The 25169-nt window shown below is 55.0% G+C and overlaps 2 protein-coding genes across 4 annotated transcripts in view; one reads left to right on the top strand and one right to left on the bottom strand.

The window, feature by feature from the left end:
* Positions 1-22947, top strand: part of CARMIL2 (capping protein regulator and myosin 1 linker 2) — a 106336-nt gene extending 83389 nt beyond the window's left edge. Inside the window, exons 32-40 of the mRNA XM_067534396.1 lie at positions 3230-3333; positions 6260-6653; positions 8031-8150; positions 16368-16404; positions 17542-17613; positions 18557-18847; positions 20329-20436; positions 21914-22018; positions 22388-22947. Of these exons, the coding sequence (XP_067390497.1) occupies positions 3230-3333; positions 6260-6653; positions 8031-8150; positions 16368-16404; positions 17542-17613; positions 18557-18847; positions 20329-20436; positions 21914-22018; positions 22388-22563 (1407 nt within the window). The 3' untranslated portion in view covers positions 22564-22947. The remainder of the gene's footprint in view (positions 1-3229; positions 3334-6259; positions 6654-8030; positions 8151-16367; positions 16405-17541; positions 17614-18556; positions 18848-20328; positions 20437-21913; positions 22019-22387) is intronic.
* A 100-nt stretch (positions 22948-23047) lies between these two features.
* The window catches only part of ACD (ACD shelterin complex subunit and telomerase recruitment factor), a 28252-nt gene continuing 26130 nt past the window's right edge, over positions 23048-25169 (bottom strand). For all 3 annotated transcript variants that reach the window (XM_067534400.1, XM_067534397.1, XM_067534399.1), the window contains one exon: positions 23048-24975. In XM_067534400.1, the coding sequence (XP_067390501.1) occupies positions 24909-24975 (67 nt within the window). In that variant the 3' untranslated portion in view covers positions 23048-24908. The remainder of the gene's footprint in view (positions 24976-25169) is intronic.

Below are 25169 nucleotides of genomic sequence, written 5' to 3'. Positions count from 1 at the left end.
TTAACCTTCTTCGCATTTGCGGCGACCATCCGTTTGGCCCAGTTGGAAGAGAAATTGAAAGGTTGGCTTCGTCTCAGCTGACTCTCCTGTGAGCTTGCAGATCTGTGGGATCTCCTGTAAGCTTGCAGAGCCCAGGAGAGCTGCAGGGCTGCCACAGTTTGAAAGTACTTCTTAATCCGGGGCATCTAGGGGACAGTCAGACGTCTAAGTAACCTGGCTTATGACTAGGGAAGGACACGAGCCAGAACTTTGGGGCCGTTTGGATCTGCAGACATCTCTGGCAATCATGACTACTCCACACAGCTGCCAGGCCTTTATGTGTGTGTGTGGGGAGGAGGAGGGGGGCTGTGTAAAAGTCTTGCCACTAGGGAGGCTTGTGCTTCCGCATGGGGTAAAAGGGAGTAGATGGCTCTTAGAAAAGAGGACTGTGCTTAAATCTTTTGCCGACACCTGTAAATAACCCCACTAGAATGGGGTTCTGTCTTTGGCTATTTTGTTTAATAAGACTTAGCACTTGATTCTTTTACATTTTCTTTACGTACAGTAACTAATTCATCCCTGCAGCCTCCTTGGGAGTTGGGTAAATATGACTAGCCCCATCTTCAGCTGGGGAAACTGAGGCATTTGGCAGGCCGCACCCACATCTGGCGGAAGTGGGTGTCGTTCTCTTGGGCCAAAGGGGACAGGGCTGTAAATGGCGATGTCAGTGGCCCGTCACGTATAAGTGCACCCGAAAATGGGAGTCGTAGTACTGGTTCTTTGGCTGTGGCCTTGGTTGCAAAGCATTGCTGTTGCGCCACGCCGACATTCAGTGTGTGTGTGTGAAATGAGCATGAGGTGTGCTGGCACAGCAGAGCGAGGGATGGTTGCATGGGGGCGGAGGCAGTTGCAAGGGGTTAAGATAGCATTGCTCTCCTGCCCTGCTTTATGTTGCACGCCACTTGTTAGCTCTTTGTCTGGCTTGTGCCTCTTTTGCCTGTGAATCGGGGCCCAGGGGCCTCCTTGCTGGCGTGCAGGTACCCAACTGGTGCTGTGAAGGTTCAAGACGCTACAGGCTCCTGCATGCAGGGCTTGGTCTGAGCCTTGGCCTCCACCTGCCTTTCTAGTTCCTTGCAAAGCTCCTGTCCGCCCCCTGTCTCTGCAGGCAGGTGCCGGCTGGGATCTGCATCCCTCCGTAATGGAGCACCGCTTGCTCGTTGATGTCTCCTATGGAAAACGTTCCACTCAGTGGCCTCCACTCCATTATCGCCTTCCCTGCAGAGGGGAGCCCGGGCCGTGGCTAGAGCTGGTCGCCACCCGGAGGAAGCTCACCTCCCTCAAAGGTCTGATTTTGGGAGGCCCTCCCAGCACGTGCCCGGCCTTGGTGAACAAACAGCTAAGCTGTAAAAACCCTGAATGCACGTGTCCAGCTTGGATTCCTCTCTTGCTGCTTCCGAGCTCTGACGGGGTTTTCTCTGACATGCAAAATGTTCCATAGCGTAAGAAAACAGACTAACTGCAGAGCTGTAGATGTGCACCTGGGGGTCTGCTGCAGGCATTTCTGTGCATGTGGGTGCATGCCTGTAGCCACCGACGGAAATACGCTACCGACTTTGTTGGGAATGAACAGCCAAGGTTTCCTGGCAGAGGAATATCCCAAGCATCCTGGGGCTTCCCAGGGAGCCCTGGCTCTGTCGATAAAGGGCTTCCTCTCCAAATGAATGGGTTTGGGCTTGGATGTTAGCATGATCATGTGGATTGAAAAGGAGTTGACAGCTGGTACAGACCAGTGTAATGCTAAATGGCACCGTATGTTTGCTGGGGGAGCCTCCCAGAGGACAGGGCCGTTCTGGCTGGGAGGAGGGAGCTGCTCATTTATAACCTTTGCAGGTGATGCTGCGTGGGGGAAGCCTGAAGAGCAGAAAGGACGGGGACACGCTAGAGAGAAATCAGGGAGATCGGACACAGGAGCAGGCAGCCAGTCCGATGCGCATATGTGGTGATACCAGCAGTGTGGTTTGGGAGTGTGCCCACGCGTGTTAACAAAACAGGGAGGGGTTTGGAGACCAGAAATTAGAGTGATAAAACCGACCAACGATCTGCCTCAACACAGCTCTGATGTCACCTAGATTTGGCCCCGAATTTGCCCTCCTTTAGCATTGCTGCATTTTTTGTGGGGGGGTGTTTTCTTAGGGCATTAAAAACAGGGGCCTACACCTGGAGCTTTTCCATGACGTCGAAAGAAAAATGAAGCATGCGCAAGGTCCAGGGAAAAGCATCTGAACAGGTTGCGAGGCAGCTGTCTGGTACTTGGGACATGTGCCCCCAGGGTGTGGATTAGACGAGGAAGGTGGGGCTGCCTTAGGCCATCTCCCTGAAACCGTGTGCAATCTCTTCAATTGGTAACGCCACCATGCGTGAGTGAACAGGCAGCCAAGTTCTACAAGCACCACATGGCATAAAATCAGACCCTCGCGCTGAGCAGCCGGAAATGCGGCAGGATAATAGCAATGGAAGCTTATACGCAGCACAAGCTTTGGCTTAAAGCATGCGTGCTTGGAAAGGCACAGAAGAAAACACAGTGAGGCAAAGTACACCAGGGCAGCTAGACATCGCACCTGCCTGGCCAGGCAGCTTCTAGGAGCAACGTGTATGTCTCTGAGCCATCAGGCAGGGTTGTTTGGGAAGGGCCTGGAGGTTCTCCAGGGCTGTGGAGGATTTGAATTGTCAGTCAGGCCTTCAACTATGCATCTGTAACAGGGACAAAACCATTCAGATGTTGGAAATAGCGCTTGGCATGTGAGTTTATTCCACAGTGGAGTTTTTTATGTCCCTTCTGATGCCTGGCCCTGGGACACTGAAGGGAGGCAGTGTTAGCTAGTGGCTACAGCGCTGGCCTGGGACTCAGGAGAGCAGGGTTCTATTCCAGGCTTTGCCACAGGCCTGCTGAGGAACTTGGGCAAGGCTCTGTACCTCAGTTTCCCCCTTTGTGAATGGGGATAACATTGCCCTCCTTTGGTAAAGAGCTTTGAGGTCTACTACTGAAGAGAGCTAGGCAGGGTCATTACTGCTGCTATTTTATTATTATTCAACAGAAAATGTATACGCACATGCAAGTAAAAAGGTACTGCCTCAGTAGGTGCTGCAGGGAGCGATTTCTCACCGTCTCCTGGCATAGCTCACCCTGAATTCGGTTTTCCCCTGGCGTCTCCCCTGCTTGTGCCCTTCTGACTTTGATGCTTGCTCTTAGGTTCAGGCAGCCGCGTGTGAAAACGATGAGGACAGAAGCATTACTCGAGTGGACGAAGGGCTAGAGGAGTTCTTTACCAAGAAGCTGATCCAAGAGGAACTGCCGTAAGTAAACGAGGGATATTCAGCCCCGCAGAGGCTGCTGAGCCGTTTCACAGGGCACACAGGGCCAAGAGGCAGCTCACCATCACCTGCCCTCAGGCCGTGCCCACTGCGGATCAGCTCTCTGGCAACACTGCCCCGCCTTCCGTGCCTCTGCCGGCCTCACTGACTGTGCAGGAGCAGTGATATGCGCCTGCCTTGGAGCGTTCCCTGCTGCGTCCGGCCCCCATCCACTGAACCCACACAAAATTACCAGGCCCGCTGGTCCCAAAGGGGCGCGACACTGCAGCTTACTAGTCACACGGTTACTTAGAACCACAGCTCAGCTAAATGTAAGGTAGTGGCTGGCAGGTTCCCAGGATACAGAGACATTCAGGTCATGCCGGAGGGGGCGAAGCGGCGTGCTCTTAAAAATGGCATCCCCCATCCAATAGCAGACAAAACCACATCTGGTTTGGTCCCAGTACCAGAGGGTGCACAAACCAGCCTAAAAGAGGGCTGTCCAGGCCAAAACTGGACAAGGGACGTCCTTAGCTAAAACACACAGCACTTAGATCTATTTATGGTGCAGACAAGACTCAGTTTATCAGCAAAGAACAGAGACGCAAGTGATTGTGAGTAAGAATCCTGGAAACAAATGGTTACAAATAAAACCAAATCATCGCACGCTTTCTAGAGCTGAAACTTAACTCCCAAGCTCGCCTCCTGTCTAAAGAAGCTTCTCTCATCCGAAGTTTGCTTCAGCGTTTTCAGCCAAGCCTGGCTGGGATCCCTTTCTTTCTGAAGCAAACTTGCAGTCCGTTTACCCCTTCAGTGAAGGATTCCAGAGTGTCCTCTTTGCCCCACCCCCCAATATACCAAAACAAAACTTTGATGCTTTCATCAAGATAGGGGTCCTCTCCCTCTCCCGGCCCCACTGTTTATCTCTTCTTGTTAGTTTCCTTCTAAAGTCCCCGCCAGCTCTTCCAATGCCAATGGTTGCCTGTTGTGAACCAGACAATGCTCAGTGTACATGTAAACAGACAGAAGGATAAAGATCTCTTGTCTGAAAGGAAGCCCGCTTTTACCTTTGCCAGGGAGCGGTCCCTAGACACAGCCGGTAAGAACATCATTTTCAGTGCTGCCGTCAGTTACAGCTCCTAGTTCGCACCTCCCTCTCTCAGCCTTGATTTAAAGCTGTCCCTGTAAGCTGGCACGCAGCACCTGCGGCCTGGGAGAGCCGCTGCGCCTCGCCAGGCAGGCCGGGGGAAAGGAACGGTGGTGTGTTGGGATTGCTGACCCCTGCCTCAGGCTGTGCCCGGGAAGGAGCAGTCAGGGCCTTGCTCTCCGTGGGGACGTGATGGTTCTGCGAGGAGGAGGTGTGCCTCTTGGAGCTGCCTGTCGTGCTGCATATGAAATGTCTTCATTTACCTCAATTATTGAATTGCCTTGGGGCAGAAATCCTGGCCGATTAGTGAGAGACTGGTGAGCCGTGGGACCTGGGAAACGGCAGAGGGCATTGTGGAGTGCCGGCTGCTCGGTACAAGCCGGGGCCGCAGTAGCAGAGGTGCTGAGCACACGTGTCGTCTCTGGGCTGGAGAAAGCCAGGGACCCCCGACCTCGCTAGCTTCAGTCTGTGACAGGGCCCTTTGTGCAGCTGAGAGCGGGGCTTGTGTCTCTGCGGCTGAAGCCTCCACTGGGGAGACTGTGAAGCATGCAGCCATAGATCACTCAGAGGCTTACGGACTTTAAGGTCAGGAGGGACCATTATGCCATCTAGTCTGACTGCCTGCACCTCTCAGGCCACAGCACCTCGCCCACCCATGCCGGTAATAGACCCCTAACCCATGACTGAGTTTTTGAAGTCCTCAAATCCTGGTTTAAAGACTGCAAGGTGCAGAGAATCCACCAGCAAATGCCCTGTGCCCCATGCTGCACCAGCCAAGTGTCTCTGGAATGAATTTTGCAGGTGGGGATCCTATAGTGTCAACCCACATCTCCTGGCCCCTTCCCGGAGCCCCACCATACTGCTGCACGCTGACACCCTACATGGGGCTAGGACTGGGGTCGCTGCTGCCCCTAACATGCCAGGCTCCACTCAGCCATGCTGCTGGGACGGGATCCCCAGGGTACAACCTGAACCTGAATACTCTCTGAGTGATCACACAGTGAGAGGCACCAGCAAATCACCCCAGCCCTCAGTCTTGCACCCCAGAAATAAACCGTCTTGCACTGCTCACGGCTCCTGTGGGCAATGTAGTCTCGTTGATAAGTCCACCACTTCTTTGTAGGAAAGTGGACGTGCACCAGCCTTTTTAATCTGAGCTGAGATTCTCCAAGTACTTCAGCCAAAACTGCACTGTTTATGTAAAATATCAAAGAGATTTATTAACTACTGCAAGACAGATTGTAAGTGATTATAAGTAGCAGGCACAGAGATCAAAGGTGGCTACCTAAGAAATACAAATAGAAAGGCAGCCTACATTTTAATTTAAACAGACAAAGCAAGATTTGACTCGAGCAGTCTCTCACCTTCACAGATGTTACAGGCAGCTCAGTACACAGACGGGACCCCTTCCAGCCGGGAACCTAGTTCCAAGTCTTTGTCTTCCCAGTGATCTTCCAGGCATTGAGCCGGAATGAGGTCACTGTTACAGCCGCCTCCCCCACTGAATTTCCAATCCCAGCGAAGTTCAGCGACAACAAAACAGCCAGGAGGCCGCTGATCCCACGGCCTTTCAAAGGCGGTGGTGAGTCCCCTGTGCCGCGAAGATGCTGGCTTCCTGCCCCTCCCCTGTCAGTGGGTGCCCCAGGCTGCAGGCAGGCCGCAGAGCGCCCAAGTGCCTGGTGCGGTTCTTGGGTGCCCGGTGGTTGTGACACGTGTTCTCAGGTCCCGGCTGCGATCCACACCCATGCTAACTCCTTTCCTGGCTTCCTCCTCTCGCTGCAGCCCAGCTGCACGGGGCGTCCCTCCCGGCTCAGCCCCCCTCGCACCATCCGGCACCCGGACCTTGAAAAAGAAAATAGGCAACTTCTTTGCATTTCGGAAGCCAAAGTCCAGCAGGGGCTGCAAGTGCGAGAAGGATCTGGAGGGCAGCCCCCTGGCGGCCGAGGGCCGGAGGCCCATGCGGAGTGACATTTTAAAGACAGGGGAGGCGGGTAAGCCACCGAACAAATACGAAGAGAACAGGCTTGCCGTGGAGTCCCGGGCCCATACGGGGCACGGTCTGAGCCCGGACGCAGCCTGCAGGATCAGGCCCAAGTACTCTCGAGAGGGCAAGTCGCAGTCACTGATACTCCTGTCTGGGGAGGACGAAGAGGCACTAGGTGTGAAACATGAAAAGGTAACCTCCCCTCCCCCACCGCCCCAATCGACCCAGCCCTCCCAGCCCCAGGGAGCCTGGGCTTATACCACTCCCGCCCCAGTTCAGAGGTGTCCTGAGTGTACAGGCCCAGCTCATCCCTGGAGTCAGGAGAGGCGTATTGGCCCTTGGCTTTGAGCAGGTGTTGTGCTAAAGTAACCGCATGGCCGAGAGCAGGCAGCTGGAGGCTCTATGTTGTCTGAGCTTTGCATCCCTCCTGGCAGAGAGGAGACAGCTCCTGGTCTGTAGCCAACATAAAGGGAGGCTGGTTCCTGGAGGCTGGTTCTCCAGCTGCCACCCTGCCTGTGCGGCTTCGGGTCTCCACCCAGGGTTGCCCGGATTGTGACCCAGTGTTTGCAGCGATCCCTGGGACGACTCCCACTGACCCCAGGCATCTTTGGATCAGGCCCCATGTCCCGGTCTGTCCTAGCCAGTCCTGGAAGGGGCTGCTGTCTACATGACAGCTGGGATCATGGATGCGGGAAAGCAGCAAGGTGCTTTGGGGTCACCGTGGGGGTCTGCTGTTTTTGGGCCCCTCCCTGTTCTTGCCCGTGTCCCTGCATGGGGGGAATGTCTGGGGGAATTGGAAGCCTTCCCCAATGACAGATGGTCAGAGAGAGCCCTGGAGCAGCCAAAGACCATGACTAGCTGCTATGAGATGACTGAATGGGGGGACTGATCTCAGGCAAACACACACGCCAGAGGGAGCTCCAAAGGGAGCCTATGGGTTGCAATAGCTGCATGGGGCAGGAGGAGATCGGGAAGGGACAGACGCCTGCAGCACAGCAACGATGTATGAAAACCGTGTCCTGACCAGACTCACCTGGTGCTGTCAATCGCCACCACGGGGCGGGAATGTCCCTTGGCAAACCTGCCCTCAGCCTGGGCAAGGGGAGGACAGGGCTGGATCTTTCTCTGCCCCCAGGGGTAAGATCCTCCCCTTCCTTTTGGCCCTTGTGCCCCAGTGGAAGGGCCCCAGTGTCATAAAGGGGCTCTAAGACCCTGGTTCTGGCTGGGGGAGGATTTTCTGGTGCAGGCCTTGCAGCGGATGGCCATACCGCCAGGCTGAATTCGGGGTTGGGGGCAAGGCACAGAGGCCATGCAGCGGGCAGGGCGGGTCTGACGCATGGGGGCAGAGCTGCAGCACACTTGGGAATCTGGGAATCCCACAGGGCAGCCTGCCACGGGTGCCGCTGCATAGCCAGAATCCCCGGGACTTCAGGTCTACTTCCTGCCCCAGGCAGTGCAGCCTCTGACTGCTTCATGCAGCAGGGCTGGGGGCCCCCACTGCACTGTACCCCGCCCTGTCGGCAGCTGCCCTTACGGTGTCCCTGGCTTTGTCCTGTGTCTGTCCTGCAGAAGAGGCACTTTGAGAAGAGCGAAGGGGAGATCCCCAACTCCTTTGAGCAGCGTGTCCATGTTATGCTGCACCGGATCGGGGTCGCCAAAGTCCTGTCTTCTGAGGGGAAGAAGAAGCAGGTGAGAAGAGCCCCCACCTTTTGCTGAGTCACTTCCCCCGCAGCCCTCGCCCTGCCACGCCAAGGGTGGACGCTGTAGGTCTGTGCTCCACGCGTCCAGCATTGCAAGGAATAGCCAGCAGGCAGGGGCAGCTCAGAACCCGGCCTCCTCCCTGCCAGGTTTATTGCTGCCCCCCATTGCCATGGTGTTAGAGTGGGGGAGACCTGGCGCCCCAATAAGCAAATAGCAGCAGTATGCTGAACCCTGGCATGCGCGGGTGTGCAATACCGCTGCTGTCTACTGGATGGAATCAGAACTACAGCTGTGTGACATAGGCCCTCCACTGCCAACAGCTAGCGGCAATTCTCCATTAGCTGGGGCAACAGGGGAGTAGGAAGGTGTGAGTTCTGTGCCCTCTGCCATTGTGAAGGGGTCACATGTGGTGTCATGTTTGCTGTTTGATGCAATGTACTCCCTTCTCAGTGCACATGCGGCACCCGCCCTTCTCCGACAGTGAAAACAAACGTGTGTGGGCATGGAGGAGGCCAGCATGTGACAACTGCTCCAGCTGGCAGAATGATCTCGTGCTCCTTTCCGGTCCGTGACCCAGCTCTCCTTCGGAGATGAGCCTCCGGTAAACCTGGAGTGCAGTCTCTTCCAGGCAGGCAGGAACTCACTGATTGAGATAGTGGGTTATGTGACAGATCCGTTGTGCCGTAGCACACCCGGGGCACGTTAGTAAATGGGGATGCGGCGACAGCAGATTTGGCTGTGGTATTGTTATGACGACGGCAGAGTTGTCATGGGGGAAGTGTTTGCTGTGGAATCAATAATCTGGATAGCTTGTTGTGACACTTTGGGGGTTCACCCAGACCAGTGAGGGGGTGACGCCGCCTGCCCTGTAACCCTGGATATCTGCACTGCGCAGCTTCGGCTCAGAGCCCTGCCCCAGCAGCCTGTTGACAGCACAGTGGCCTCACCCTGGTGTCCACCAGCCTGGGCCCTCCATGCAGGGTGGCCCCAACAGCCCTTCAGTCCCAAGTCTCCCCAAAACCGATTCCCCTGCAGTGAACAGCCCCTCTGACTGGACACTCACAGAGGTAACACCACGTTTGCAGCAGCTTGTTAGATCAGTTGGAGTTACGCTCTCAGCATGGAGATGGTTTAATAAAACTAATGTTAGTTAACTAAGAACATAGATTTAAGTGATTTCAAGCAAGAGTGAGAGAGAATCATAGAATCACAGAACATAGGATTGGAAAGGAGCTCAGAAGGTCATCTAGTCTAACCCCCTGCTCAGACCAACCAAAGCAGGACCAACCCCATCCCAGCCACGGCTTTGTCAAGCTGCGCCTTGAAAACCTCTAAGGATGGAAATTCCACCACCTCCCTAGGTAACCCATTCCAGTGCTTCACCACCCTCCTGGTGAAAAACTTTTCTCTAATATCCACCCTAGACCTCTCCCACTGCAACTTGAGATCATTGCTCCTGGTTCTGTCATCTGCCACCACTGAGAACAGCCTAGCTCCATCCCCCCTGGAACCCTCCTTCAGGTAGTTAAAGGCTGATATCAAATCCCCCCTCATTCTTCCCTTTTGCAGACTAAACAAGCCTAGTTTCCTCAGCCTCTCCTCATAAGTCTTGTGCTCCAGCCCCTAATCATTTTTGTTGCCCTCCGCTGAACTCTCTCCAACTTGTCCACATCCTTCCTGTAGTGGGGGTCCCAAAACTGGACACAGTACTCCAAATGCAGCCTCACCATTGCTGAATAGAGGGGAATAATCACTTCCCTCGATCTGCTGGCAATGCTCCTACTAATGCAGCCCAATATGCCATTAGCCTTCTTGGCCACCAGAGCACACTGCTGACTCATATCTAGCTTCTTGTTCACTGTAACCCCCAGGTCCTTTTCTGCAGAACTGCTGCCTAGCCAGTCGGTCCCCCATTTGTAGCAGTGCATGGGATTCTTCCATCCTAAGTGCAGGACTCTGCACTTGTCCTTGTTGAATCTCATCAGATTTATTTTGGCTCAATCCTTCAAGTTGTCTAGATCACTCTGTATATTTTCCCTGCCTTCCAGGGTATCTACCACTCCCCCCAGCTTAGTGTCATCTGCACACTTGCTGAGGGTGCAATCTACCCCATCCTCCAGATCATTAATGAAGATGTTGAACAAAACCGGCCCCAGCACCGACCCCTGGTGCATTCTGCTCCTTACTGGCTGCCAACTAGATGTCAAGCCCTTGATCACTACCTGTTGAGACCAATGATCTAGACAGCTTTCTATCCGTCTTATAGTTCCTTCATCCAGCCCATACTTCTTTAGCTTGCTGATAAGAATACTGTGGGAGACCATATCAAAAGCTTTGCTAAAGTCAAGGTATATCATGTCCACTGCGTTCCCCTCATCCACAGAACCAGTCATCTCATCATAGAAGGCAATCAGGTTGGTCAGGCATGACTTGCCCTTGGTGAATCCATGATGACTGTTCCTGATCACCTTCCTCTCTTCCAAGTGCCTCAAAAGGGATTCCTTGAGGACCAGCTCCATGACTTTTCCAGGGACTGAGGTGAGGCTGACTGGTTGATAGTATCCCGGGAGATACGAAAGGGTTACAAACTAAAGAGAATAACACGCTTTCTAGGGTCTAGACCTTAATTGAGTATGATATAGCTTTGCTTGTTAGTTTCTTCCTCACACCAAGTTGTCAGGACCAACCTTCACAGAATCCAAGGGCTGCTTTCTTTGTGCCCTCAGGAGATGAGTGACACAAAGGTCTCTTTGCCCCCCTCCCCCCTTCCTATTGCCCCAAAGTTCACTGTCTCTGTTTCAAGAGCTAGGAAGGCTTCCTGGGTGCAGACGCAGCCCCCATCATGATCATGAAGCAGTCATCTCCCCCACTTGCTCGCTTGATGGCTTTGTTTACCTTATATGTAAATTTACCTTTCATTGGCCTCTGCGATCAAGCTGGTCAGACAAGTACATCCTGGGCTTTAGGAGCGTATTCCCAGCACACCTCTCTAACTCTCTGTGTGCACCCCATACATACATCATGCAGTGACTGTTGGGCCTAGCGGGCCCCCAGTTTGCATATGATGCTTTACCCGACACCTTTTAGCTACAGATGTTGAGAACTGTGTGGTAGGGCAATGTAGCAGTGTGGTGGTCAGGCCTGATGTGCCCTTTGCCACTTGGCATGGAGGGGCCCTGGGGGTCATACTTGTGTTTAACATACATGGCTAGCCACGTCAGGTAAGTGAGGTGACATTTTGTGGCTTGAAGCAGGCCCCATTAGAGGAGAATTCCTGTACGTTCTTTATTTAGAGAATTGAGGGGCAGTTTGAGAATATACCAGAACTCCAGAATCTTGTTTGGCTGTAATACAGCTGCTCTGATTTCAGCAATATCCTCTCATTTTGCAAGCACGAATAGCCGTGCTTGCACTGACTCGCAGCTGTTAGCTTTGTGCTGCCTCTTACACCTGCGGTTTGTTGTGGGCATGAGGATCTGTGGGCACAAATTAAGAGGTCGTGTTTCACCGTTTTCTCCCATGAAAATCTGCAATGTCAAATGCCAATATTGACAAGGAGGGTGCTGTCTTGAAAGGCCACAGGGCAAAAGCAAAAGTTGAATGGTCTTTTGTGATCAGACAGAAGCAGGCATCTGTTTGGAAAGGAAATCTCAGAGGAGGAGCAGAGCAGCTGTGGGAGGTAGGCATTGCGCTGGCTCGGATGCCCCAAATGTTTAATGTGTTTTTCCCCACCTCCTCCATGAATATTTCAAACTCTGCTGGGAAGGCAGAGGATTGTGGGAACAGCTCTCCCATCCGCCCTCTGGAATGAAAGAAGCTCATCATTAAGCATCTACATTGCTGCTCCTCACCCCACACCTGTTAGACAGCTCCATAGGGGATGAAGGGGGGCTGCTTGCTGCAGAGCAGTGGGGTTTAGTCGGTGCAGAAAATTACAGCTGTGTTCTTTAACTGTGAGGCCTTTGTGCAGGGAAGGTGTCTCCAGCACGGTGAACCCAACGGGGCCTCACTCAGGGGTGCTGCCCAAGTAGATATGCTGGAGGGCAGATCAGCAACACGTCTTGCTGCAAGAATTAGTGCGTCTTGTGCAGCGGGTTCCATGAGGCAGACTCACATCATGCCTGCCCCCTGCTCTCTGCACCGGCTTCCCACAGAAAAAAGAATCAGATTTAAGGTTTCAGTCCCTTCTCTTCGAGCGCTCCCTGGTCTGCGCCTAGGATATCAACTAACGTTTGTTCAACATCTTTATTAATGATCTGGAGGATGGGGTAGATTGCACCCTCAGCAAGTTTGCGGACGACACTAAGCTGGGGGAGTGGTAGATTCCCTGGAGGGTAGGGATAGGATACAGAGTGACCTAAACAAACTGGAGGATTGGGCCAAAAGAAATCTAATGAGGTTCAACAAGGACAAGTGCAGAGTCCTCCACTTAGGAAGGAAGAATCCCATGCACAGCTATAGACTGGGGACCGACGAGCTGGGCAGCAGCTCTGCAGAAAAGGACCTGGGGGTAACGGTGGATAAAAAGCTGGATATGAGTCAGCAGTGTGCCCTGGTTGTCAAGAAGGCTAATGGCATATTGGGCTGCATTAGGAGGGGCATTGCCAGCAGGTCACGGGAAGTGATTATTCCCCTCTATTCGGCATTGGTGAGGCCGCATTTAGAATATTGTGTCCAGTTTTGGGCCCCCCACTACAAAAAGGATGTGGACAAGTTGGAGAGAGTGCAGCGGAGGGCAACCAAAATGATTAGGGGGCTGGAGCACAGGACTTATGAGGAGAGGCTGAGGGAACTGGGCTTGTTTAGTCTGCAAAAGAGAAGAGTGAGGGGGGATTTGATAGCGGCCTTTAACTACCTGAAAGGGGGTTCCAGGGAGGATGGGGCTAGGCTGTTCTCGGTGGTGGCAGATGACCGAACAAGGAGCAACGGTCTCAAGTTGCAGGGCGGGAGGTCTAAGTTGACATTAGGAAAAAGTTTTTTACTAGGAGGGTGGTGAAGCATTGGAATGGGTTACCTAGGGAGGTGGTGGAATCTCCATCCTTAGAGGTTTTTAAGGTGAGGCTTGACAAAGCCCTGGTTGGGATGATATAGCTGAGGTTAGTCCTGCTTTGAGCAGGGGGTTGGACTAGATGACCTGAGGTCCCTTCCAACTCTAATATTCTATGATTCTATGATTCTATGAGGGTGTCATGGTCAACAGCGCCGCTCCTCGGACACTCTTTGCCCCAAGGATAAAGCCTGTCTGTGCGGAAGACAGAACTTCCTTGGGGCTTGGTCCTAGAACACCCCCAGGAGCCAAGGATCATCCCTAGCCCCTCCACCTTCTGCTTCAGAGCCAGGCATGTTTCTTTAACCTTGCCTTCGCTAGCATCAACACGGAGCAATGTATAAAATCAAAATACACCCACCAAAACCAGACCCTCCCTTCTGCACCTACCCCAAGGAAAAACACATTTGAGCGGCCTTGGAACAGCAAACAGAAGTGACTAGGCAGATCTCTCTCCTGGAGCCCATCTCGACCTGTCTGCTGTAATGTCACGTCTTTGTCTAACCCCTGTATGGATCTGTGATTTTTCCTGAGAGCAACAGCAGTACGTCCTGCTAGCTAACTGCCTCCCATGGCTGGCCTCCTCTGTAATATGGCAGTGCAGGCCATGGGCGTGCATACGACATGCTGAGATCATGCATGACTGCTGCCAGTGCCGTGCAGCCCGCTCGATCCCATGCCAGGAGTCTGAGGGCTGCACCTGCATGTTGCCAGTGTGGCCGGTGGCTGTGGAAAGTAGCTGATGAGATCTGCTGCAGACCTGGCCCCTGGGTTTTCGCTAGGAAATCCCCCTCTTCTGGAGCACTGGTATTTCCCTGTGTCTGAAGGCCCTCACAGGGGACAAGCCGCCCATACAGTGCCTGGTCCCAAGAGAACAGCCTCGGTGACAGAGCTGGAAAAGGCTTAGTGCATCCCAGCAGCCCGGGTAGAATTTCACCCAAGGGGCTGTTCTCTAGGGCTTTGCACCGTCCAGTTCTAGCTGACTCAGGCAATGGAGTTTCCACTCTCCAGCTCCAGCTCTTGCACAGTGGCCTTCTGCCTCCCACTCACCATGGCTCTTGGCTGTGGCTTTCTAGTGATGGTCGATCCTTTTCCCTGGCCTCATCGCTTGCCCCCTGCCCCAGCTGGCTTTGCCCTTTGCGATGATTGCCTGTCGGCGCAATTCTCTGGATTCTCAGAGCTGCCTGACCAATGCCAGGCTGCCACCTCCCTGCTCCCTGCCCCCTGCTCCTAGGCGGTGACATTACTATGAGCTCACTGCAGACTGGTAGCTGCCCGCCGTCACTCCCAGGTCTCATGGGCTGCGACTGCTGCCCAGATCTCTGTGCGCCAGCTGTTCCCCTGCCCCGCACTGTGGATTGGACTGCATGGAGCCTCTTTATTTCCTTCCTGTGTTTCTAACCCCTCTAATCCCTCGGCCCTGTTTCTGCCCTCCCACCGTGTTCTCAGCCTCGCCCAGCGTAGCATTGGCAGGCATGGATACGCTGTTAGCTCTGCCCAGATCCTCCTGGGAGATGGTCACTGATGCCAGTGGTCCCCTGGGCTCAGTGCCTTGTGCCAAACACCGTTCTCCTCTGGTTCTTTTCACCATGCCTCTTGGAAGTCGCTTGCACGGGGTGATTTAGCAGATGCTCCCATCTAGCCCCGTTGCATTAGCTCCGCCGCATTCCCTTCAACCACTCAGGGCCTGGGCCATTGATGGCGGTGCTCAGCACCTCTCAGGATCAGGCCCTCAGGCGTGTGCTTGAGGTATGTTGCCCTTTAACTGACGCATGGATCCTGAAAGCACCCTTCCCGTGACAGCTGCTCATCAGCCTCCGGGTCAGGCAGCTCCTGACCCAGCCAGGGGACTGGCTCATGGCTCAGGGGATCACATCTGGCTCATGGCCCCAGGCCGTGACACGCCCTGCTAGCTCTGAGCCCAGGACTTTCAGTCCCATCTCTGTCTATCACTCAGGTTGTGCCACAAGCCCTGTGCTGCTCGCCTAGCAGCCCTCGGGCGCGCCTGGGAAATCTTTGCCCGCGCCCTTCGCCGGAAGAGGCTGGCGAGCGATCAGTTACCATTTCCAAGTCTGCTGCGCATCCAGGGGGACCCATTGACCCACACGTGCTGCAGCGGGACGGAGCGTGGGTGCGGTCTGGGTCCATAAAGGCATCAGCATCTCCTTGGAGTGGGCGTCCCAGCACCATTTGTCTGTCTCCTCGTGGCCCTATAGCTCCAGTGCTGAGAGGAAGTCCAGGAATCCTGTTGCCTTTTGCATCCGAGGGCCCCTGGCATTGGGGGTTGCTGGAAGGTCAAAATGTATGCACCCTCCCATCCTGCCGCTGAAACAGCCCGTCCTTCCATTTGTTCTATTTCCCAAGCCTCTGGCCCAAGGCAGGCTGGGAACTGAGTTTCCTGAGGGTCGCTGTAACTCTAGGATGTCAGCTGGACACTAGCTAAGTGGGTATTCACGAAGAGCGGCTTCTGGGTGGCCATGGAGGTGATTATCACCAACTTTGATCAATGGCAAATTCTCGTTAGGGGATCATTGCACAGAACTCTCTCCTTGGAAGGTGGGGGAGCTCTCCTGCCACCGCCAGCCAGGCCTGCGGACGTCAATGGCTTTAGAGATGTTCCGGACTCCCATAGCCACGGTGGGCTGTGAGAGGAAGCTCTTGGGTGCTGGGAGCCTGGCCCTTCCCAGTAGGGAACCTTGCGAGGCCTGCTGGCAAAGCGTGAGATGGTCAGTGGCCACAAAAGGAGCTAGCGTCCCAGCAGGGCTCTCTGGAAAGTCGCATCCTGCTGGCCACTCTGCCGCTGGGCCTTGAAAACCTCTAAGGATGGAAATTCCACCACCTCCCTAGGAGGGCGGTGAAGCACTGGAATGGGTTTGACATTAGTCCCAGCAACGTTTCAGGTGAAGAGCATGGTATTGAGGTGGTGGGGACAGGCTCACGCAGGATGGTTTCCTAGTGCCAGTTTAGTTGTAAATGTCCCCACAGTTGTTGGGTCCCCGCCTTCCCCAGGAAGACATGGGGGGATTTCCAGCACATTCAGCCTCAGTTGTCTTTTTCTTGGTTTCCTCCCTGTAGTTCAGCCCCCTGGTGCAGGAGGGTGCAATTTAGCAGGAGATTCTCCCCTTGATGGGGTTTTTCTTTCAATTTTTCTTTTGCAGAGTAAAGAAGGAGAGATCAAAAAAGCTGGTTCGGATGGTAAGTGACGTCGGATGCACCCTGCCTCTTGCCTGTCTTCATCAGGGCAGCCGTGTCCTAAGCTAAGACTGTAGGAGCGTAGAATAGGTGTCAGGGCCCAGCCAGTATCTGGCAGGGTAGGTGCTAGGTGCTCGGCAGAGACCACCAGTTTAAAACATATGCAAGCAGTGGTTCACTCACCGGGGAAGAGCTGCTTTTATTTGCCTCCACTGGCATTGTAAGCCCCTTTCCCTGAAAGTTCTTGGTAAATCGAATATCCTACAGCCAGACCCACCATTCGTTCCCCGGCCGGGTCTGCGCTGGGCTTTCTTCCCCAAACTTGTCCTCCGTTGCTACTGCAGTCACTGGGCAAATCAGATCTCCAGCTAGACACAGGAGGGATTCCCCCTTCTGAATATCACGCAACAGGTCTAGGGCGGCACGTCCACCTCTTGATGTCCCCGGTATAGGCCAGAGCCAGGATAGCAGCCTCCGGTCCCACAGGGCAACACAAATTTGAGCTAAAAACTTCCTTTCTTTCTTGCTTTGGACAAAGTATTTTTGAAATTATTCCAAATGCATTTGTATTGGTCCACAAGGCATTTTTCCATCTAGAAAAAAATCAGATGGAAACTTTGACCAACTCCTCGGTGAGTTGTGTTCTAGGGTGGTGGGGGTGTCAGAATTTACAAACAGCAGGACACAGCGTGAGCTCCCGAAGGGTTCACTTCCATCCAAGGGCCAGAGTCTGCCACCACCGCAGCCTGGGCCGAACGCCTCTTGGCTTCGAGCAGCAAGAGAAACAGGCTGTTAGTAGCCATTTCACTCCTCTGAGCCTCAGTGTTCCCAGCTGCAAAATGGGGAGAATCCTTGGTAAAAGAGTCTGCAGGGCTGGCAGCAAAGGGAACCTACCCTCTTACCGCTAAGCAGCGCCAGCTGGACGTGACCTCCTTGGTGGCCTTTAGGCATGGAGCCCATTTCTAGAGTTCTGTCAGCAGCGCAGAGCTACACCATAAAGCAGGGTCAGGTGCTTGCAGCCCAGTGGCTTCACAGGGCCTTCCTTGGGCTCAACCCCAAATGTGTGTGGGAAAAGGGCTGCGGGGGGCGTGCCCAGAGCTTTCAGTGCTGCTCCCTGTATGTGGCTATTTGTGTTTCTAGGCGACATCATGGACAGCTCCGCAGACTCCCCGCCCCTCGCCTTGAAATCGCGCACACACTCCATATCGACAGGTAGGTCCTCTGCTCGCTGGCACGGCCACCTCGCTGGAGATGGGGCCAGGGAGTCGGTGGGGACAGCCAGGTGCTTGGGCACGACGTGACCTGCTCTGCAGGGAGAGAGCAGACGCCCGGCCCTTCGGCCTATCACACACACACACTCCCGTGACTACCCACAGCTCGCACGTGCTGGGGGGTGCTGGGCGGCTAAAGCGCCCCCCTCCCCCCCCCGCTTTTGATAATAGGGCCTCCCCCGGTGCTCCTCCCTTGCCAAACAGTCTGGGGGATGCATGTGGCCAGTGGCCCAGCCCCACAGGACATGCCCAGCCAGGGCATTTCACTCGTGGCATGTGGGCCGGGGCCTTCTCTGCTGCCGTGTCCTGTCCCCCTACTGACTTGGCTGCATTGATAGCATACGACACCCCCGAAAGGCCATTTCACCCGTCGCTAGTGGATGAAGAGGCTGCGGTGTTGCAATCCCCCTGCCCAGTAAAGAAAAGTTAAAGACCTGGCCCCAGGCATTACAGGCTGCTTTGACTGAAACCCGTGAAGTCAGTGGGGGTGTGAGAGCAGGACTGGGCCCCAGCTGTGCCCCTCAGCGCATGTCCCTTCTCATGGCCAAGCACAGCATTACACGGGACAGCCCCAGGAATGGACCGGAGTAGGGCCTATTCTAGCCAGGAAGGGTAATGACTTTCCGTGGTGACTGGGTGTTAGAAAAGGGGCTGTGCACCCAGTGGTTAGAGCCAGCCGGCTCTCCAGCCATTTTCCCCAGGGGACGACACACTCACAGGTTCTTCCAGGCAGGCACCTCCATGGAGGAGTGTTTCCCTCCCAGGGGGCTGCTTGGACACTGGGAGGCTTTGTAATGGGACTACAGCCTCCCCTACAACAGTGGCTGGCCTGCGTCTGCTCTCCCGCTGGCCAATTTATGTCTCACACTTGCTTCCCCCTTCAGAGCCGTCAGCGCGAAGTGGCCTCACCGACGCCACGGATGAGCCCAGCCAGGGGCCCAGCGAGGCGAGGCTGTCCTGGAAGGCGCTGGGGAAGCACCTGAATGCCGAGCTCAAGGGCACGTGTTCTGAACTCCATTCTCCCGCCAGGCGCTCCTTTGTCATTCAAGAACAAAGCTGCCCCACGGAGCAGCAGGTCCGCGAGAGCTGGAGCAGCAGCTTGCCCAGGACCGGGAGGCACACACCTGCCTCTGCCCCCCGGAGAATTAGCAACGCTGGTGACACGTTTGCTGGAGGTACGGGGGCCGTGGTGCAGTGGGGTGTGGCTAAAGGGGCTCATTTTGCATTCTTTGAGGGGGGATGGCTGCGTCCAGAAGTTCAAGGAACGGGAGCTGGCTGGGAGGCCCACGGTGGATAGCATCTTCCTGGGATTTTCCAGTGTCCAGGCCTCTGCTGCAGACAGCGAGGCCTGGACTAAAGCAGAGGCAGAGTGGGACAGGAGCAAACCCTTGGAATGCTGGGGGGGGGTGTGAATTCAAATGTCCATGGTTCTGGTTTCTCTGGACTCCACCCTGATTTCTAGATCTTGGGTGTCTAGAGCCTGGAAAAGGGTTTCCAGAATTCCCAGCCCTGTGCAGCACAGTGCTGAAGGCTCCCCCGGGTGGTGCAGATCCTGGCCTGAGCCCTCCCCTTTCCCTGCTCCCTGGCTCCCAGCCATCCCCCTGGGCTGCGTCTGCGGCTGGGTCTCTCGCTTGTGCCAGGACTTGGTTCTACCAAGGCCCGAGACCCGTAACAAAAGGGGGCAAAGATTTTTGCCCTGCTCCTGTCCACGCACCCCCACTTCCATCCTACCAGTGGCCAAGTGCAAACAGTCTGGAGCAGGCGGCCGTGCAATGTCTACTTATTTCCTGCTTCTCCCCCTTCCATGGCTACGTCCTGGGACTGATAGCAGGGCAGAGCCAACCTACGGTGCCACGAGGAGTTTTTCCACATCCCTGAGCAATGGCAATGGGGTGGACAACAGCATTTTCCCGTCAGCCCCGCCAAGCAAGCTGCTGCAGGTGGCCGCGCTCTCCCCCTGCGAGTCCCACGAGTCTTTAGTGGCTATGAAGTGGCCCAAGCCAGACGAGCTGTAAAACTGGCAAACCCTGCTGTTAAGGCCTGTCTGCGCACACTATGGGCAGTGGTTGCAGGAAAGCTGCTTTGCAACTGGGTTTAGTGCAGGCCCGTGTGTGGACGCTTCTACGCCCGTTAGGTGCATGTAGGTAAATTAAACAGAAACCTGATTTAGCAGGCGCCCGGCGTGTGCGTCTCAAGCAGCTGCTCGGCCCTGCAGGCAGTAGTGGGGCCTCTTCCCCCTGCTGCACTTGGAACAGGCTAGAGCTGCTTGTTACCCATGGAGACGTCGCAAACCCTTTAGCGCTGGGGGAGGGAGGACGGGACATGGGGACGGGCTGCAAGCAGGACGGTCAGGCTGGCTAAGTGCCTTGGCCTGGCAGCAAACATGGCTCAGCTGCTTTTTGTCCTTTGCAACGGTGCCCGAAAGACCTCAACCGTCCCGGCCAGTGGGGTTCAGCTTTGCTTTGCACCCTGCTTGGAGTGGGCGGGGTTCTGCAGTGGCTGCCAGCGCGAGCTCAGCAGAGGCGAACAGGCATAACACAGACGAAGGAAAGTGGGCTGCCATGTTAGCTTGCCCCAGCCCGTGAATCCCCTAGAAGGGAGCTGGCGGGTGGGAAGGACCTAGCAGGCCGGTGACGGCGTCTCCTCTGCCTTTCAGACAATCGCCTGAAACCCAAGCCTCGGCTGAAAAACCTGGTCAACAGACGAGCCATTTCAGTTCACGAAGAACAGCTCAGAGCCCAGGGCTGCACGGCCGAGCTGGAGAGTAAGTGTGGGGAGCGCCGGAGCTGGTCACGGTGCGGGATGAGCGTGTGGAGTGATGGGATACAGCGGGGTGCGTCAGCACCCGCGTTAGAGGCGGCTCTGTCTACTCCCTGAGTCCTGGTGGTCCCAGGGAAGAACCAGACCCTGCACACACCACTGCCATGGTGCCACCTCGGCAGTGCAAGCTGGTAGCTGTTGGCCTGCACTATCTATTGGCAGGATGCAGTACCTAGCCTGTTGAAGGCCCAGCTGGGGGGATGCAAGGGCCTTATCCCTTGGAGTAAGACACACGCTGCTGATGGCACAGTTCACTGCCTCCCCGCCCCCATGAGCCCGGGGGGAAGGAAAATGCAGTAGCCCCAGCCCCCACCCACGCCGTCGCATTAGCGGCTCTCCTGCAGGCACATACACAGTGGGATGTTGGAAAGGATTAGCTGATCTGGGCACCCAGGTAGCAGAGACAACCCTTTCCTTCTCGCCCCGCAAAGCTAGGCTGTTTGTGGAGCAGCTGGTGCTGGCCTTAGCCCAACCCCCTCCGTGTGGGTCTGAAGGTTAGCTGAGCTGGTGGAGGGAAGGGGGTGGCTAGCTAGCTAAGGGGTGGGAACGGGGGATAGCTGAGCTGATGGTCCATCTCACAGGAAGGCTAAATGGAGTGCTGATACATCTCCACTGCTTTCCCACAAGCCCCCCTGCCGGACAGACAAGTTCTCCTGCAATTGACCCCACTGAGTGGGAACGAAGCCTGGAGCGGCTCAGCCCCACACAGGGGCGAGTGCAGAACGAAGGAGCCCACACTAGGATGGCACTGGGGTTGGATAATAGGCTAACCTCTCTGCTCGGACCTGGTTAGCTGTGCAGTGAAGACATACCCTGAGGTGGGCCGCTGGCCTCAGGGGTCAGGTTACTGCCCTGGTGTAATTCCTGTGCTCCTGCCTGAAAAGTTTCTGCACTGGCAGAGGCAGGGTGGGCCTGAAACCCAAAGGAAGGAGACCAAGGGGCTGATTGCCCCACAGGGTAGCAGCTAGAGGCGCAGTAATCCTGGGGAGCACCTAGAGGTGCAGTAATCCTGGCCACAGAGCTGCCCACTATCCACATGAATGGGCGTTTGTGCCCTGGGAGAGCCAACAGCTCTGAAATTGACTTGTGGAAAAAAAGGACATCACGCAGCTGAGCCCAGAAAAGCTCCAGGCATGTTGGCTAAGGTCTGGGCCATTTCGCTAGCGCACCACCCAGCTGGGAGCAAAGGGCAGGGAGCGTGAGGAAAGTGGCACAGCAAATACGGTCTGAAACTGTGTCTCGCGCAGCTCTGCTTCAAGCCCAGAAGGCCCTGCCCGTGAGCACCAAGGGCCGTAGCCTGCTTCTATGGCACAGCTGCAAGTGGTGCTTGACTCCAGGAATATACGTGGCCCCAGCTAGCATACAGGTGCTGTTCACTGTCCCCGTCCAGCAATGTATCACTCTCATTTTGTTTCCTTCAGGTGTAAATATCCCTCTCCGGCTGCAGCGCTCACCCGTCTTGAAACGGCAGGCTAAGCCTGGCTCCACGGTGAGCAGCACACCCGGCGCCCCTTCGGACTCCCAGGGTAAGGAAGGGCTCAGTCGACGGCGTGGGGCCCGCGGGAAGCATGCTGCTGGCCACCTCCTGCTTGTGCAAAAAAAGAGCTCCCCCTCTCCTCCCGATCCAATCATCTTCCCTCCACCCGTGCTCTGTCCTCAGCCCTACTAATGTCCAGGCAGGTGTGACCGCCCCAGGACTAGTGCTGTTAGACTGGTGTAAACAGGGAGAATCCGTCCCAAAGGGAGGCAGAGGCGGGGGGATGCAAGGACCCTCACCTCTTACTAAGCAGCAGCTGTGATGCTGCTTTGTTGGCTAGTCTCCATTTGTGGCGGCAACGCGCGTAATGTTATCATGACCCTCGCTAATGCAAGCCTTTGTGGGCCCCCTTCCCCAGACACCCTGACCCAGGACGAACAAAGGGCCGCGGGCCCGTCGGAGGAGCTGCACCCCGCAGCACGACTGGAAGGGGACCAGCCCCACGCTCTGAAACCCATGGTTGAGAACGCACAAAACACAGCCCTACACCAAAGAACTGCGCCTTTGGGGCCAATGGCCCCCCAGGGACAATGAGTTAGGTCATCGCCAATAAAACACTGCCAACAAGCGCCAGCTGAATGGTTATGCTTTGCAAAGGCACCTCCGGCACCCGCGCAGGGGAAGGTGCAGCCAGCAGGGCCGTGGGGGAGGAGGCCTCAAGCCGGCCCCACGTCCCATCACTGCTCCCCGGTGTGTAAAGTCAGTGCTTCCTATGGAAACGGGGACAGACAGCAGCCTGGTCCCACGGCAGGGCTATGGAGAATTCCCAAAAGAGCCAGAAGAGGACCCCTTTCCAGCTTTCATTAGCAGATGCTGTTGTCACACCACTGTACCCCCCCGTTCTATAGATGCTCCAGCTGGCTAAAACCGAGATGCCAACAGCCCTTAGCCGAATCTGCCGTCAGCCTAATCTTTCCCTAGAGCAGCTGTATCCTTGGACGCATGCACAGCTAGTACATATGCAGTGCAGGCCAACCGCTTGTGTGTTCGACAGACCGGGGGACTTGCACAGTGGTAGCTACAGGGCAGCCCAGCACAACCAAGGTGGTTGGCGAGGCAAGCCCATCAAAACGTACTCAATACAGCTCCTCCTCATCAAACCATTAGCGTGGGTGCATGCTGTTTGCTTGATTTAACCCGGCTTCAAGTTACGGGCCCGATCCTCCAGATTTTATTCAAGCTGATCCTCCACTGAAGACAAGGCCCCCTCATGCTCTGTGGCACGCTGGCCCCATGCTCTGCAATGCGCCAGAGCAGGTGGCTGGAAAACTGGTGGCACTTTTCAGCCAGTTGGGGAGGGGGAATATATTGAGGATTTGATTAAAATCTGACCCTGACTAATCCAAGCAGGGCAGTGGCCCCAGGGCTGTTTCATTCCATTTATTTGAAGCTGCCTCATAATTTCAGCATGCTGCAGACCTGGGTTTCGGAACCGAGCAATGGCACTGAAGCAGCTGGAGGTTTTGGCAGCTGGGAAAGGCCAGGGTGGTGTGGTGTGATAAACACAGCAACTTGGTGTTTATTAAAATGATCTGCTGGGACGTAGTTAAACAAACTTAAGCCGGTGGTGGCATCAGTCACCAACCTGCTAAGAGGAATGGTTCAGACTCAGCTGTTTCACTCTATCCATTTACATTTGGTTCTCATTCAAGGTTGTTGGCACAGGGGCTAGAATTTATTTATTTTTTAATTAAATGGAAGCTTAGAGGGTGGAGGCCAGTTCTGCAGCCAAAAATACAAGCGACTCTATCCCCACGCTCAAATCCTGTGGCAACAAAGCTTCCCTGACCCCTGCTATTTTACATAGCAAACTGTTTCCACCAGTGGAACTAAGCAGATTGAAAGGCAGAAAGCAAATTAAGAGGCATGTGTTTGTAACAGAGGACCCTTCGCTTCACCTGCAAAACAGCATGTACCATGCTCCACTTCACCTTTGTGAGAGCAGACAAGGACGTGTTTTCCCTCAGAGCCATGTATTTAAAAATATAGACACTTTTTATTTTTCATTTCCAAAGCATAAACCATGTGAAATATTTTGTAACAAAGGGAGCAAGAACCTAATCAAACTAAGTATTAAAAGACCAAACTACTGTATTGACTCCACAGTTGCGACGGGGGGGGGGGGGGGGGGGGGGGGGGGGGGGGGGGGGAGGGAGGAGGGGGCGGCGCGGCGGCGCTGGGAAGAAGGAACACTGCCATGGTGCTTTCCTAGCCTTTGCTACAATGTGGGAACAGCTCTGCTGTCCGGCTGGATGGAGCCTGGGGCTGGGAGGAAGTTATGGGCCATTAGCACATTGAAGGGCTGTATCAGACCCCTTGCTCACAGGTGCTCTGCTTGTACTGTAGTAGATGCCAGCCCCTCTTTAGTGAAAGCTTTTCTTCCCAGCTTATAGGGGTCCTGAATACTGAGGGGTGTTGTTTTCCAGGTAGGGTTTAACACGAACTGGTGATGGGAATATTTTCTCTTTCCCTCCTCCCTCCACAATGAGGGCCCCAGCTGCCAGGACTGGTTTGTCTACCTGATGTTCTCCATGCCAGCACGTCTCCTTGGAGCACAGGAAAAAAAAAAAACTTAGTTGTCCCTCACTGCCAGAGCTAACCCTGAGATTCGGTACTCTGCATCACACAGGGCCCGTGAATGGTCACACATGCTGCCTCCACCCAGCAGCTCAACTTCTATGCCACAGCCAGTCAGCTGCCCCCACTAGGAGAAGAGACGCTCAACATAGAGCACGTGGGCTAGTCTCTGGAACTGGGATTCTGCCCCGTTTTCTAGCCACCCCCCTTTAGGTAACCCTTAAACACACATCCCTTTGAGTAAGCAGTGAACAAGAACACGAGAACTGTACTGCACGCAGCAACTCCCCCAGGGCTGGTGCTCACAACTCCAGCTGCTCGTCTTTGGTGATGACCCAGCAGGCCCACCGCAGCATTGCTTTTGATATCCTGTGAACCAAAACATGCATGAGAATGAGACCTCCCAGCAACTACCGCTTGGCGGGGGGGAGATTGGCTGCTGCAGGGCTCGGCTGCCATCCAGAACAAGAGGGTGCTCTGCCACGGGGATACACCTCGGAAGACCCCAGTGCAGCTGTTCCCAAGCTCTGGTCTCCAGAGCAGTGACCTGTGGTCCCCAGAAA

The sequence above is a fragment of the Emydura macquarii genome, unplaced genomic scaffold (assembly GCF_026122565.2).
Source record: "Emydura macquarii macquarii isolate MOO-44397 ecotype Brisbane River unplaced genomic scaffold, CSIRO-AGI_Emac_v2 contig_3401, whole genome shotgun sequence".
Taxonomy (NCBI): Eukaryota; Metazoa; Chordata; order Testudines; family Chelidae; genus Emydura; species Emydura macquarii.
This window is presented reverse-complemented; position numbering and strand designations above follow the sequence as displayed.